The following is a 16189-nucleotide window of genomic DNA, read 5'->3' as shown; positions in this document are numbered from 1 at the left end:
ACAGCAGGTTAGGGACATCAGACAGAACTCTGAATGCAAGGGATTCTTAGGATAAACACATCCGTTTGTAGGTACAGACAGTGAAGCTGTGATTGCCCTTTAATCTCCATTCAGAAATCAAACTACAGCATCCTCGAGGCAATTTAGTGAGGAATAACAAATGCTGCTGGAATCAAATATTTCTATCTGGTTTATTTAAAAAAAAAAACACACACAGCTTCATTTTCCTTGGGGATTGGCTACTAGCTGTTGCTTTGACTCATTAACTTTGAACACATTGTTTCCAAAAGGCTGCTATCTATAGCTGCCAGAAGCTATCCTGAACACAAGGATTCTCTTGTCAGCTGGATTTTGTATAGCTAAACTCACCTAAATCTGGCTTTTCTTTCCCTTATTAACTAATACTGCCATGAACTGGAAATATCTCTCCATCATTACAAACCTTCAACCTTTGATTTTTTTTCTTTAACTTAGGAAATATTCTGAAGGTAGGAAAGATGTCTATTCTTTGAATGAAAACTACTAATTTCTCTTAGCAGAGAGCAATAGAGTCCTGAGCACTTGCTTGTGTTCAAGGTGATTAATGAAATGACCTGTTGATCCAGGGTGAAAAGCCAGGCTCTCTGAGAAGCATCTGGGTGACAAAGCAATGCTCAGTCATTCTGCAATGTTACAAAATGGAAGGTCCCAACTTTGCATTTTGCTAGAGGAAAACAACAACAAACACTACGATAACAGTATTCTCTTTCCTTACATAGAGCAGAGCAGTGAGAAAACAGCAAGGTATGACCGCAAATGACAGCTAAGGCATCTGACTTCAACATCATAGAATCACACAATCACTCAGGTTGGAAAAGACCTTGAAGATCATCGAGTCCAACCACGACCTACCCTAAAAAGGGTAGTATGAAAGGGTTGGACAAAGCACCTGCCGCCATCGATGGAAGTCTTCCTCCTTGATTTCACAGGGTTCAAAGTTCTGGCCCTAAAGGCTTGTAATAAGCACTTAATTGGTGCAGTATGTCACAACTGAGCAGTCAATTCAAATTTAATCTTTGCCTTTTAAATTTTTGAGTCACTTTTTTATATAGACACACAAACATATCCAAGGGCCCATGTAGACATCCAAGCTGATCACACATAATGAGATCTTTCCTTACCTCTATAAGAGGTACTTGTCTTTCTGAACTTAATAAGCATTTGTGTGCATGCTTTTTATCAATTTTTGGATATTTCTACTACATATACTTTGCATTCACCAGGCCTCCTAAAGCCCAGGCTCAAACCCTGTGTTTGTTCTTAGATTAAAATGATTGCATATGCAAGGCTTGGACAAATACAGGTATAAATTCTCTTCATCTTCTCTGGATGTTATATAGGACACTTGTAACTTCACCCATTAGTTTCTGAAATTGATCTATCCATAATCTATGCAACTCCAAATTACTTCATGCATGATTAGGCACTTCCTTGTTTTCATTACTCATGTCCCTTTCTGTAATATTTACACATCACCAGTCATACAGCTGCCTGCATACAGATTGGAACACACCACTAATTACTAATGTTTAATTTGGCTGTGTTCCTCTATGAGAGAGGATATTGTTTTCAAGGGCCTTGTTCCATCCTCACCATCCAGATGTTCAGGGACCAAGAAGTCAGTGAGGTGCATAAATTCTGAATTTACTGACCACAAATGAAATCTGCAGGCCATTTTATTTCCTTGCGTATCTATTTCTAAAACACAGTTCACTAAGGCTTGTAACACTTTACCTGTGATCTCTTACATAATGTTTTACAGTCTTTTTTGTTACTTTTATTAATATATAGGTATTTCATCTGTTCAGTTTGAAAACTTTTTTTTTTTTTTTTTGAAAATAGTATCTGTAGATTAGTCCATAACTTATTTGCTTTCCTCTCACCAGTTTAGATGAATGTCTGCCCCCTGTTTACCTGCTAGAGAGGATGCCTGCAGAGAAGGACCTGGGTGTTCTGTTGGACATGAGCCAGCAGTGTGCCCTTGTGGCCAAGAAGGCCAATGGTATCTGGGGTGCATTGAAAAGAGCATGGCCAGCAGGTTGAGGGAGATGATCCTCCCCCTTTAGTCTGCCCTGGTGAGCCCACATTTAGAATATTGCATCCAGTTCTGGGATCCGCAGTCCAAAAAAGACAGAGATCTCCTAGAAAGAGTCCAGCAGAGGGCCACAAACATGATGAAGGGCCTGGAGCACCTCCTGTATGAGGAAAGGCTGAGTAACCTGGATCTGTTCAACCTGGTGAAAAGAAGACTGAGGATAGGATCTGATTCACATTTATAAATATCTGAAGGGAGGTGGGAGGCAAATGGATGAGGCCAGGCTGTTCTTGGTGGTGCACCGCAATAGGACAAGGAGTAATGGCCTAAAACTTGAACATTGGAAGTTCTGTACAAACATGTGGAAGAACAACTTTATGGCAAGGGTGACAGCACTGGAACAGGCTGCCCAGAGAGGTGGTGGAATCTCCTTCTATGGAGATACTCAAGGCCCACCTGGACACTTACCTGTGTCACCTATCGTAGGGTACCTGCTTCAGCAGGGAGGTTGGACTTGATGATCTCTTGAGGTCCCTTTTAAATACGAAGAGGTGTGTAATAGAAAACTTTTTAAGTTATAAGAGCAAAGTAATGAAAGTGGATAATTCTCATATTCCAATCTATGTTCAGACTACTTTGATTACAGGCACTGGCTACACAGCAACTCATGTACTTCACTGAATATTCAAAAACTATTCACTTTCAACACACGCTGATTCTTAGGCATGCTCATAAGCAACAATCAGCATATGCATACCAGAGCTAATGTGAATTACTTACTAAAGTAAGATTAACTAACTCAACATTACTAGCCTAACATACAGGTTAATAAAATTTAAGAAAATAGTTTTTACTATGGTTATATAATAAATGTTCTCCACAGAGTACAAAATAATATCCAAGCGACATTCAGAGTTCTGTTTGTTTCTAACAACAGAAGGATGTTCTATGCCACACCATGCAGTTCTAAGTGCACAGCACAGAAAAGTAGGAAGAATATCTTGTTTGTAATAAATTGGCTTGAAACTGAAAGAACTATTTGTTAGCTTTGCCTTTGCTAAGGTGACACAAACTAGTAGCTTGTCAGAAGCATCCTCCACTTAGAATGGATACTGCATTGGATCTTTATCTACTAACACAAAATAGAGGTAAAAAGAGCTCTAGAAAAAAAAAGACTTACAATCTAGCACTTGGTTCCAGGGATTTAGGCACCAATTTATAAAACCTACACCATTACTCCTACTCTATTATGCAGCAGTGTTAACTAAGCTGTAGACGTTTCTTTTTAGTTACCCAGAACAGCTTTTCTGGTCTATGTCACAGTAATAAGGAGAATTTTGTATTACTTTGTGCTAGAAAGATAGGAAAAAAGGGTTTAGGTGACTATTTAACATTCGCTACAGGGTTTGAAATGACAACAGATGCTTTAATTTTTCCACAGTGTAATAAGAAATATTTGTATGATTCAGTTTCACCTGATGTGTGACTATAAATCCGGTAGGGATTTAATTAGCTGGATTTTATCATAAACTTCATTCCCATCGACAGACACTGCTACTGCATCACACCGATAACAACAAAGACCAAGTGACACTGAAGACAGCATCTGAAATGCATTTATCTGAAGATATCAGGTATAGTAAGGGAACCATTAAGTTGTGTTGAACAGAAGTACAGATGGTTTTCCCCGTCGGGTTACCACACCTACCTGAAGGGCAGCTTATTTCACATAACATCAACAAGTTAACCTTCTTCAATTTCATGAAGATATATCTATTTTGTCAATCCACAGAAATCACTTCTCACTCATGATACCAAAAATACCTGAGAATGGGAATTCTCAGCTTGCTGTATCCACGAAGGCTTTACAAGAGCCTACAAAAACACCCACTTGCTTTGAAAATCAGTATTTTGATCCTCTTTATCAGCTAAAAGGTCATTTCTCCAACACAGCCATCTCTTAATGCTCTAAGCAATTGGACCTCAGATACAAAATTTTAAGATGTGTCACTGGTTCCCTGCATTTTACTTCTCAGAAAGAGCCGAAACGTCCCTTTACAGCACGGAACATCAAATGTAAAGTTGTTAAACAATCTACACAGCTCTCAAAGCAAGCAGTAAGAGCCAATGTCTGAGTTGAAATTAGAATTCAGAATTATTTGAAATACAACTTGAGAAGTTTTTTGGTTTTTTTCCATATTTTGAAGTGCTAAATAAATTTATCTCTCAGATATTAGCATATAACATCTCCAGTGTTGATTTTCATGTAGTCTGCTATTTTTATCATACATTTTTATGCTCCCACCTACACTTACAATACAGTGAAATTTTTCTTTCAAGATGACTTCTCAATTCAGAATATATTCCAGAAAGCTGGGATTTTCTTCCATTTTTTACACAAAGAAATCTGGCCATGAATATTTTTGTGTGCTCATTTCTCCTATCTGCTTTCCAGATGGAAAAATGAACTACAATGCAGATAACATTAAGCCTTATACCAGGTTTTGAACATTGGACTTCCTCCTAACCTCAGAAATAGAGCTGTAGTTAACACTTTTAGAGAACCAGAGAAATAGGATCCCTTCTCTTCCTTTTTTCAGATATGAGATAAGAACTTTTAAAAATAAGCTTGGCATCCCTTCTAGCTCCAACCAAACCCTTTTTTTAATCCCCATCAAAATGATTTCACAATTTTCTCATCATTCTCTGCTCTTAAATTGAAAGTGGTCACATGTTTGTAGATGTGATGGTCTAGGGATTAAAAAGAGTGGACTTGTGAGAAGTTAAACTCTTGCATTGGTCTATTTTTCTTTCTATTTTTACAATTAGTTTGTTTACTTTAAAGCTGTTGTCACCTTTTGGCCTTATTCTGACCAGAATTAACACAGTTCAACTGATTCTGCAGGAAGATGGATGTCCATTTGACTCCACAGCCTGCAGACTGGAATCCTGACCCCTATAAAATCCCCAATTTTGGTGTCTATTAATGGGAGCTCTGTACAGAGCCTCAGAATTGAACACAGTCCAAAAGCAGAAGGAGCAGAGGAAAGCTCTTGGGTGAGCTGTCTCTCTTCTTAATTCATTACTATCTCTTCTCTTATCTTCCTCTTTGGCAGGGTCTCAGCCAGCACTCAAGCACACACATAGTCTGAGGGAACAGCAGGACAGTAATTCAAATTTGTATCACATGTTGCAGGGTACAGTTCCTCCTCATTCTGCCACCAGCATTAAAAAAGGGGTTAGCCAGATATTTCTGCAAAAATACTGAAGCATTCGGAGATCTAACACAGATACTGAATTCGTGTTAGCTCTGCCTAGGACTGAGCGAAGGAGGCTGTTCACACTTCTCTCAACTACTGTTTCAGAATGTCTGGGACCTGAAAGATGGTGCTGTACCTGTTAATTTTTTTGCAGGGCTTTTTGCACTTCCAGCAAAAAGGATTCTGACAACTGTGTGCTAGGATGCTTGGACTAGTACATTAATAAAGCTGGACGTTAGTTATCACCAGCATTATTTATTCTTACGCGAGTCACTCCAAAAGTAATGCCTTCTCTATTTTATTATGTGCGTCCACACAGCATCAGAGGCAGATGTTGGTGGCGTGGCAGTAGGAGTTGAACATTTTCACCAACATTTCACTTAATTTATTGCTGTGCGACAGATGGCAGCAGGACAGTCTGACAGTTTGACACGGAAGTGCAGACGGAGCAAAGGTGTGTCACTGAATTCCTTCATGCAGAAAAAACTGCACACACTGATGTTCACTGATGCTTTCTGAGAGTCAGTGGAGACCAACCAGTGGATGTGAGCACAGTGAGGCAATGCATGGCACGTTTCAGTGATGTGAAAGCCACATTCTGGATGGCCATGCAGATTTTTATGTGTGGCATCCAAGCTCCTGCTTATCGTTGGTGAAACACATAGCTAATGGTGGTGACTGTTGAAAAATAGTGTTTCATAGATGAGAATTTGCTCTATTAGTGTCACCATGCTCTTTGCACCTATTGTAGTTTCCATGGAAATGAACAGGAGGCATTACTTTTGGAGTGACCTACAGACATGTGCTACATGAAGACAATCATATGATCCAAGAACAACCTCAAATAGAATTGTAATGCAAACACTGATCCTAAACCTTAATGATTACAGAGTAGTTGGCAAAAAATGGCTCAGCTCTATAGGAAAGGAAGGAGCTGGGCAGCAGAAAGCCCACAGTGCTTTTATGGTTTTTTTTTTTAAAGCAGGGTACATGACTCATGGCAATCATGGCATAAGGGAAGCTCAGGAAAAGCTTCCAGTTCCATCCTCAGAGATGGATAAAGCACTCCAGTCCCACGATGGTATCACACAGACACTGTGCAGCAAGCATACCTTTGGCTAGCTTTTAATAGCTCTATCTAACCACTGCAGATGGTTATGTGTTCAGCTCCACTGACTATACTGGCTTATCGCATAGAGCAGAATTTCCACTGAAGCACCAGAGGTACTGAACTGGCAATGATGAAATGCTGGCCAAAACCACTGGCTGCAAACAAAGGATGCAACAGCTTGCCAGACATATCAGAACAAATAACTGTACGATCACTGTTTACAAGGTCCACTTAAGAAACGTATTTCATCAGATAAACACAAAGCAAATGCAAACTTCAAAGTCAATGCAGACCCATAACTGAGGAATAATTTTATGATTTGTACATCACTAACACTGGCAGGTCATATTCTGTTGATAAAATATCGTTTTAAATATGATGTTCATTTGAATTCAGTTCTGCAGACACCTAAAAAACGTCCTGGACTGGGGCACTGGCAGGTGGCAGAGCAATACTCTCTCTTTGTAAAGTGTTTTTTGTGTATTAACTGATGCTTCAGTGCTCCAGGTACCTGAGGTACCTAGGGGATGACGGACTCTCCCATTAAATGTAATGCAATTAATTTCTAAAGCTGTGATCTCTTCCACTCACAGAGCCTGTGAGTAGCACAAGAGATACCTCATTTGCTCCCTCCATGCTGTGGCTGCCCTATGGCAGTCTAACTGTTAAGCTCCTGCTGGAATTCCGCCCGTATCTCAAGGAATTAAATCACTCACTGCTCACAGGGAAGCCCAGTTTGAGAGGCACTGAAGCTCTACAGTCTGACGCTGCTGCAGAAAAGAACCAGGAATGGAGGATGGATGGTTTGTCATCTATGAACTTGCTCTGAACTTGGCTATATCCCAAATAACAAGTGCTGTTCGGAGGGAAGCACCCTGTCACCCTCCAGACAGTTTTACTGTTCTTACAGTGTCAAAAATCTCAGACATATTTTAATCAGCCAGGAAATCAATACACCACCAACAGAGCTTGCCACTTGGTGAGTGAGCACAAGGATAACTTTTAGTACTCACCGAGATCATACAATTTTTGGAGCTTCTTGGCAGCAGGGTGGCTGTTGGACGATACCAGTCTACTGATCTTTCCCAAATTGCAAATATCATCAGTAGTATGTGAACAAAGTTGCTTAAAAATAGAAGATGTACTGTGGTGATGACATTCTACATATTGTGTAAATTTGAGCTCGTCAGGCTGGTGGCTGCCAAAGCAGTTTTGCAGAGCCCAGAACACCCGCAGTGTTCAGCACGACTATAGCATCTGGCATAGTGGCTAGGGAGAGATCCATGAGCTTCCCTGAGCTCTGCACCAGAGAAACCCACAATTAACATCTGAACTCTGACACAGAAATGGCTTTCTAGATACCAATAAGCTACCTCACCTTGTCTGACAGGGGCAAGCATGATGGTAAACAAAAAAACCAGAAGGGTAGTAAGGTAACTCATGACAGCTAAATTGGCATTCTCTCTCAGAGGTTTTCACCCACTACAGTGTGACAGCCACACTACAGAAGGAAAAGTAGCTGAAAAGAAGAACTGGTGCTGCTTAAGACTTAAGAACAGGAAGGATAATTGCAGTCAATACTAATTAAGAACCTCTTTGAAATCAAGAAAACACCTTACGGGAAGAGATGCCTTTACAAATACCAAAGACTCGGTAGCAGTAAAGCATAATGACCTCCAACACTGCTGACACCACAGGCTTTGGTTCCAAGAGCAGGAAATGGTGTCACTGACATTTAGGTTCTCTGGAAACACAAGTACTGAGGACTTCTGGTGCTGGTACTGAATATGACTTTTTTCAGTCTGAAGAATTGCTAGGATTGGAGCTGGAACATATTCCAGAGTCACTATTTTTAGTCTTGCCCCTTTCAGCAAATAGCTTCTTGGCTAATTGCCTCAAAGGCAAAGTAGCTACAATCTTAAATGCAATGCATGTGATAGCAGGAGAAAAGAAGCAGGGTAATCAGAAGAATATTACTACATAAAGCCAGCATTAAAGAAACAGGACAATGAGAGCTCCTCAGTTGCAACTCCAGATTTCCTTCCCCAGTGGATAAGGAAAAATCTGTTTAATATTTGCCATAAGCCCTTTTTTAAATACACATCCCTAAGCATCTTTACTCTTTTTGAAAATGACCTCCCAGCCAACTTCCTCTCAGCAATGGGCCTTCCCAAAAATCACAGGAATCATTCTACATGCCTGCTATAAAGGAGCACAACAGCTCCCAGCAGCATCTCATCGCACAATTTCAGCTCCCAAGAAAGGCAGGCACATCTGTTACCTGGAATTGATGATGAGTAAAAGAGAGAAGACAATTTTCATGTTTTATCCATTTTAAGGCAAGAGAAAAGGAGAATGGTAAGTCATCCAGCAGAGAAGCCCACTTTCTCCATCCTGTGTCTCCATGCATTTGCAAGAGGAAGGAAACTGAGATCCAATGACTATTTATGCAAAATTAAAGAATACCCTTTTTCCATAACTGATATGACTGATATGCAACTAAGCATATTGGGGGGAAAAACTTCCATGCTTCTCTTTTTGTTTTTTCATTTTTCTTTCTTTCTGGCTAGCAGAAGCTAAAGACAACAACGGGGCAAAAAGGATGTGTTGACTATGCAGGTTTAAGAGAAACTTGATAAAATATCTGCTGCACTGCAAACAGTAGTTTACTCCTTATTTGTTAGCATTTTTATAATGGCCAGAAGCAGCAACCAAAATTAGAACTGTTTCATATAACTGCACAAAATAGCATGGTAATATAACAGACCTATTAAAATGCAATCTCAGAACAGCACTCTTAAAAAATGCAAGGAAAAAGAGACATAGGAAAGAGCCTAAGACCACAAAGCAATATGTAGCAAACCAACAAAACAATCTCTGAAGCGAGAAATAACCACTCCTCCGTGCTGCCGAACACATCTCACTTTAACCATGTTTTTCTTACTTGCTTCTCTTCCTTACTCTATTCCGAAAGTCTGAAAAAATCACAGAATCGTGGGGGTTGGAAGGGACCTGCAGAGACTGTAGAGTCCAACCCCTCTGCTAAAATAGGCTCCCTGCAGCATGTTACACATAAATGTGTTCAGGCAGATTCTGAATATCTCCAGAGGAGAAGACTCCATAACTTCTCTGGGCAGCCTGTTTCAGTGCTTCATCGCTCTCAAAGAAGTATTTTCTCAAGTTCATATGGAACTCCCCATGTTCCAGTTTTTGCCCACTGTCCTTTAACTGGGCACTGGGCACCGCTGAAAAGAGCCCACTTGACTCCCACCTCCCCTGAGATATTTAGAAGCAATGATAAGATTCCCTTTGCTTCTTGTGAGACCCCCCCTGGAGTACTGCATCCAGTTCTGGGGCCCTCAACACAAGAAGGACATGGAGCTGTTGGAGCAGGGCCAGAGGAGGGTCATGAAGATGATCAGAGGGCTGGAGCACCTCCACTATGAGGACAGGCTGAGAGAGCTGGGATTCTTCAGCCTGGAGAAGAGAAGGCTTCGAGGAGACCTTACAGTGCCCTTCAGTGATGATTCCCTCTCCGTCTTCTCTTCTCCAAGTTACTCAGTCTTTCCTTATACAGGAGATGCAACAGGCCCTGCATTGTATTTGTAGCCCTCTGCTGAACTCTCTCTACAAGTTCTCTTTCTTGAATGGAGGAACCCAGAACTGGACACAGCATTACAGATGTGGCCTCATCAGGGAAGAGTAGAGGGGGACGATCACCTTCCTCAACCTGCTGGCCACGTTAATTTAATACACCCCAGGATACCACTGGCCTCCCTGTCCACAGGGACACAGGCCAACCTGTTGTCCTACAGAAAACCCACATCCATCTCCGCAGAGCTCATTTCCAGCAGGTCAGCCTCTAACTCTTATTGATGTATGTCATTATTCCTTCCCAGGTGTAGGACTCTACACTTGACATTGTTAAACCATCACAGAAGGCAAACTTATTGATAAAATGGATGAATAAACTTAAGTACCTGTGTGCCTGCTAGTTTGCAGTCCAAGTTCTACTGGCTTACAAGTAGAATGGCACTTGCTTGATTGTAAAAAAAAGATGGATGTCAAGGAAGTTTAGGGAAATATACAGCACCTCTCTAGACAGTATGCCTTAACCCTTATGAGCATGCACGTTATTCTCTAGAAAAGTGCTAGGACTGGAAATGTTTTCCCATGTGGGAAAAAAACACTTGTTTTTTTCTATTTAATGGTGTACTTAGGGAACATCTTTTTGAACTACAGTGAATTTTATTTCAAGACAAAGAAATTGATCTTCAATACTTGAAAACCACGGTTGCACTGACTGACAGGCAGATGCAATCTCAGCTGTGCACAGAAACAGCCTCCCACTTCAAACAAACTGAACAGCATTTGTGCAGCATGTCAGCTTTTGTGGAAAATGCATGAATTTATTCATACGTATTTTCTTCAAAAGGAAATTCGTAGCCAACTGAGAATATCTACAAAAATATATGTGAGGTGGCATGCTGGTCAAATTCCTCATTTTCTTTTCCCAGTAGGGGGTATTTGAAAAAAAAAATAAAAAACAATCAAGAAAATCCTGGCATAATGTTCATTTTCAGCAGTATTCTGAACTGTCAGCCAATCAATACTCTTAACAATATTTTTGAGATGAGAACTAATTCAACACATCCACACTAATTAAATTTCACTTTCTTGGCCTGGACTAGCAAATGTCAGGACTTACAGCAGCCTATGTAACAAAGTAGGAAGGAAATGTGACTTTTTCAAAGGTAAAAGATCATTAACTCCTGAGCTTACAACCCATTTTTCCAAAAAGCCCACAACACATGTTTATTCCAGTAGTTTTCTCTAAGGACATTCATCACATTCTCCACTGAAATCTTTAAACAGAAAAAGCAAGAAGACATACAGAATTCATGTCACCCTGTTATGAGATGCCATGTTGGCAAATACCATTTTCATTAACAACACTTCAGGTTGCATCTGTAAGTTACTTGAGAGAATTCTAGATATTATTGGTCTCAGTGAAGCCTTAAACGTCAGCTCTTATAGGCACTGCAAATACATGTTTTTAAACCTGGAACACAGTTTAGGAGAGTTCAGTAATTTAGGTTAAGTATAACCGATCTGGAGTCTGCCCCCAAAAAAACACCTTCTGAAAGGCAACAAGCATTTGAGAAGCACATTTGAGAATGAAATACATACTCTGATTTCCTTCCAGATTTTGCTGTCCATTCATTACTTTTGGGGAAGTGCTATCAAACCACATTCATCAAACACTTGCACTGTATTTGCATTTCTCTTCAAAACCTCTCCTTAGAACTGTCAGACTGGTACCCAGCTACCATGTTGCACACAATTTGACCAGTCCTAGGGAACTAACCATTACAGTGTTACAAAGAACAAATGCACAGTTAATTAAAAAAAAAACTAATAATCACCTATGAAATTGATCAGCCTGGAGCTGTACTAGGCAGTACAGCAAGTGTTTCGTGGAATTTATTCCCCTTCTAGAGCTTGAAGTTCAGGAAAACAGAACAAATAGATAAACATAACTTCCAAAACAGAAAATACTGATTTGAAGGTCACACAACTTCTCCTTTACTTTTCTGACTGGACACATGTTTGTACCTTGCATTTAAATTGTTCCGAACATCAGCTGTCTACACTCTTCCCGTCATCAAATCGAAGGCTCTTTCCCAGGAAGAAGCCCTGAAATCTGCCAGCTTTGCCAACACTTGCACCCATATGTACGTGTCATCTAATTCTGTGCTCATTACCCACCCTTAAACCCACATATCTCACTCATCTCCCACCTAACTGCTGGTAGTCCCATCGCAAGGCGGTTGCTCTGCCCTCTCTTTGAGAATCAGGATAGAAACCAAGCACGATGCTGCACACCATGCCCAGTAGCCTGCAACCTTCAGCCAGATAAAGAGGGTCTAACAGAAGAGATCCGTATCTGCATTTGATACCAGGGAGGCATGTAACTCCTTTAGGTCACTGCCAGCTCGTAGAAAACAAATGATTGGAGTTATAGGAGTGTGCAGCTTAACTTCATTTTCTAGATCTTCAAAGTCTGAAGCAACTGCACTTATCATTTAATTTTATTTCCTTCCCAAAGTCAATTTATTGTTGTAGCACTTAAGCCTACACAACAGATTTGCTGTTTTCTCAGTATTATCAATCCCATCTTTGGAGAGTCTCTCTCATGTAAAGCATAATAGTAAATAAAAAAGCAAATAAAAATAGTTTAATATAACACAATTCGATAATTTATGTGGTTTATCTTCAATGTTCTCACTTGTCTTTTAGGCACCAATACAAACTGTAGCACGCTGAGGGTGGGAGAGAATAAAACGGGAGTGAAAAGTTAGATTCTACAACTGAAATACCAGAAATTGTTTGGACATAAACCAATTTCTTCTGAGGCTGTGACTGCTAGATCTGCTAAATCTCATGCTGATTTCCACCAGATGAGATTTTATTTTTTTTCCCCAACAACATGGAAAGTTAGAAAGTAGGCATGCACAGCCTGCCAATTTCCCTACAGGAAAGGGAAAAAAATAAACCACGCAATACAGTCAGTTTTCAGTTTCTCAGTGCCTCCGAAGACAAAACCTGCTTTCATTTTTGTATCTTTGTTGCTCCTGCAGGAGTTCACCATGAAAGATCAGGAGGGGCTGCGTGCATGTGCACATGACAGAGTACAGAATGCTGAAAAACTGAAAGTTCAGGCAGCGTGTCATTAAAGCTATCAGTTCTGCTTTGACCTCCTGCTGTGGCCTTATCTGATCAGCTAATAGGAGACTGTACAAAATGCTAAAAAGCACTTGGATCAGGCAACCTGCAATTAAAACAATTACGAAGCAAATATATTCCACAGACGATATTCATATTTATTTAAATTTGCCAGAATGGAACGAGTCCTTTTCTAGTAATATCACATTTGCTTCATACTCCATTTCACACTGATGATAGGAATCACGATAGCAATCACAGAACACAGTCTGAAATGAAGTAGTTCACTGTACACGAGCAAAGTTATGGCACTGATTTGCCAGCAGCTAGAACACGAAGTCTCAGAATTGAATAAAAACAATAAGGAAATACTGGAGCAATTTAGATCTAAGAGGAGGTTAATAAAACAAGATACTGGAAGTGTGGTGTGTGATGCACATAAAACAGATCAGGAATTGTGGGAAAACATCAAAATACCACGTTGCTTTTTTGATTTTGAACATTCTGAAACTAAGTCTGCATTGTTAATTCTCTTCCTGAAATTTCCTGCTTTGCACTTCTCTCTAAACAACAAACTCAAAATATTACGAGTGATTTTATTAAAACCCACATGCTTAAAACATGCAAATATGTATTTAATATAAAGCACAACTGAATTCCAAATTGGATTTATTAAGAGAGAGCATCATCAAGTTAATTATGCAAATCATATATGAACCACATGGCAACTCTGAAATGCATTGAATGCAATTTTGTGGTCACTAAGTGAGACCATAAAAGAGAGAGACCGTTCTGTGATCTTCATGTCACTTCTACTATCTGTTCTAGAAAGTATCCTGGCTTAGGTCTCCCTGTTTAGGGCATTTTAATGTCACTGGTGCTCCTTGCCCACCATAGCACAGTACTAACTGTTCAGTGGAATTCAGGCTGGACAATCCACACAGACCTATATACACACAACATACCAACTGACCAAACATAGGTAAACCTTTAAGCCTTCAGGAAATGCTGCATCAAGAACATCCAAATACAAGCACATATTCATACGTTTAGATGTGAACAGGCACAATGTGTGCTCTAGTAAGAGTTTTGCACGTGATGAAATGCACAAGCCAGTATCACCCCAACAGGTAATATAAGAGGGAGGCATAAGTATCATGACAGCCTCCATTCGTCCCTTCTGGTAAAATCCACTCCCATAGAAAGATCTATTCCAATCCTGTATAAATCTTATATCAGAGCATGAAAATAGTGACATTGTTCATCTCCCGGAAAACAAAAGCATCAAAGTAAGCTATCACATATCAATTTGTAGTAGAGCTGTCCTACCTTTTTAGTTTCATGTAATTTTCACTAGCTGCAGGTCTGCATTCAGCACGTTGCACCACTATTCCTTCCAGGGAAAGTTTATCTGGTACAAGACAACAAAGCAAAACTGGACATTAAAAAAAAAACAACACCAACACAGTCAAAGCTTGCATTTCTGTTTAATTCAGCATTTAATAAATACAATGTAATAATAAGTTCTCAAATGTCAAATTAAGTTCAAAGTCTCTGCTATTTTGACACTGAGGAAGAAGGAGAATCATTCTTGTACAGGTGGCATTCCCAGCACATCTTCATTTTGCAATCAGATGCTTTACGTATTAAGAATGAATCACAAAGATGAGATTTTTAATAAAAGTGTGGGCTTACTTTCTTCAGACAGTTGCACTCAACTTACCTAAGAATGGTTTTCTAGAAATTCTCACTGAATACAGCATAAAAAAACCAAAACCCTATCTACAAAGAAAACCTACCTACCAAAATATCCAAAATCAGTGAAAGACAAAATGAGATTTAATTTTGTTTTTACCTTCAGAAAAAAGAAGTAATTAATTTCCATCTTATTTCAATAAAACATTGCTCATCAATGGAACGTTATTTTATTGCATTATGTATGTGCTAATGCTTGAGGAAAAAGGAAATTAATTACCTAGAAAACCACCTACCACATTACATTTAATAATGTTCTCTCCCCATTCACCTCGGTAGCAGTTGCTTTGTAGTCTGATGTGAACACCTTTTAGCTTAGAGCAACAGTACTTAGACCGCAATGCAATAGTACCAGCCTACAAAGAAGGAAAAGCCTGAAAATTAAAAGCAACCATAAGCAGAAAGGAAGGGCGACGTAACACTTTTGCCAAGCACTTAATTTTGCACTACTGTTTCCAACTGCACGGAGGGTGGCGGTGCCAACTTAGCAATTTCTTTTGGGCATAGCCAATGCAATATGTATAAAACCTACACCTCTTTGCAACAGCCTTGCTTAAAAGAAAGGATGAGTTTCTTAACTTCAACGCCTTCATTAACTCTATTTAAAAATTCCTTCTGGAAGCCTTGTCTTGCTGTTGGCGCAGGGTGCTACACTGTCACTGCCAGTTCCAGCTGACAATACCACTGATGAGAACAGAAACACTCAGAAAACCAACATCTAGTAACACAAGGCAATTTATGAGATGCCTGAGATTTCTACCTTCTCGTGTCATTAGTGATAGGACCAGAGGGAATGGTTTCAAGCTACGGCAGGGGAGATTCAGGCTGGACATGAGGAAGTATTACTTTTCAGAAAGGGTGGTCAGGCACTGGAACGGACTGCCCAGGGAGGTGGTGGAGTCACCGAGCCTGGGGGTGTTCAAGGAAAGACTGGATGTTGTGTTGAGGGACGTGGTTTAGTGGGAGCTATTGGGAATAGGTGAACGGTTGGACTGGGTGATCTTTTAGGTCTTTTCCAACCTTGGTGATTCTATGATTCTATGATTCAATGCCTTATCAACTTAAAAATTCTTACACATGGAAATCCCTAAATAATGCAGACATCAATTGCTTCAACAACACATATCTAGAAAATAATTTAATTTTAAAATTCCTGTTTTATTTCAAAAATTCATTAAATCATGTAAAAGGAGAAGAATACACCACTTTTGCAAGTACTTAGGAACAAAATTTGGTGAACGAGAAGCTGGACATGAGCCAGCA

General features: G+C 39.8%; 1 protein-coding gene across 1 annotated transcript in view; it reads right to left on the bottom strand.

Moving 5' to 3' along the window:
* GTF2F2 (general transcription factor IIF subunit 2) overlaps nucleotides 1-16189 on the bottom strand; it is a 91871-nt gene that overhangs the window by 37411 nt on the left and 38271 nt on the right. The window contains exon 6 of the mRNA XM_042838764.1: nucleotides 14501-14582. Within this exon, the coding sequence (XP_042694698.1) occupies nucleotides 14501-14582 (82 nt within the window). The remainder of the gene's footprint in view (nucleotides 1-14500; nucleotides 14583-16189) is intronic.

Source organism: Centrocercus urophasianus, unplaced genomic scaffold (assembly GCF_019232065.1).
Source record: "Centrocercus urophasianus isolate 14NV4802_14NV808 unplaced genomic scaffold, USGS_Curo_1.0 seq_9, whole genome shotgun sequence".
Taxonomy (NCBI): Eukaryota; Metazoa; Chordata; class Aves; order Galliformes; family Phasianidae; genus Centrocercus; species Centrocercus urophasianus.
This window is presented reverse-complemented; position numbering and strand designations above follow the sequence as displayed.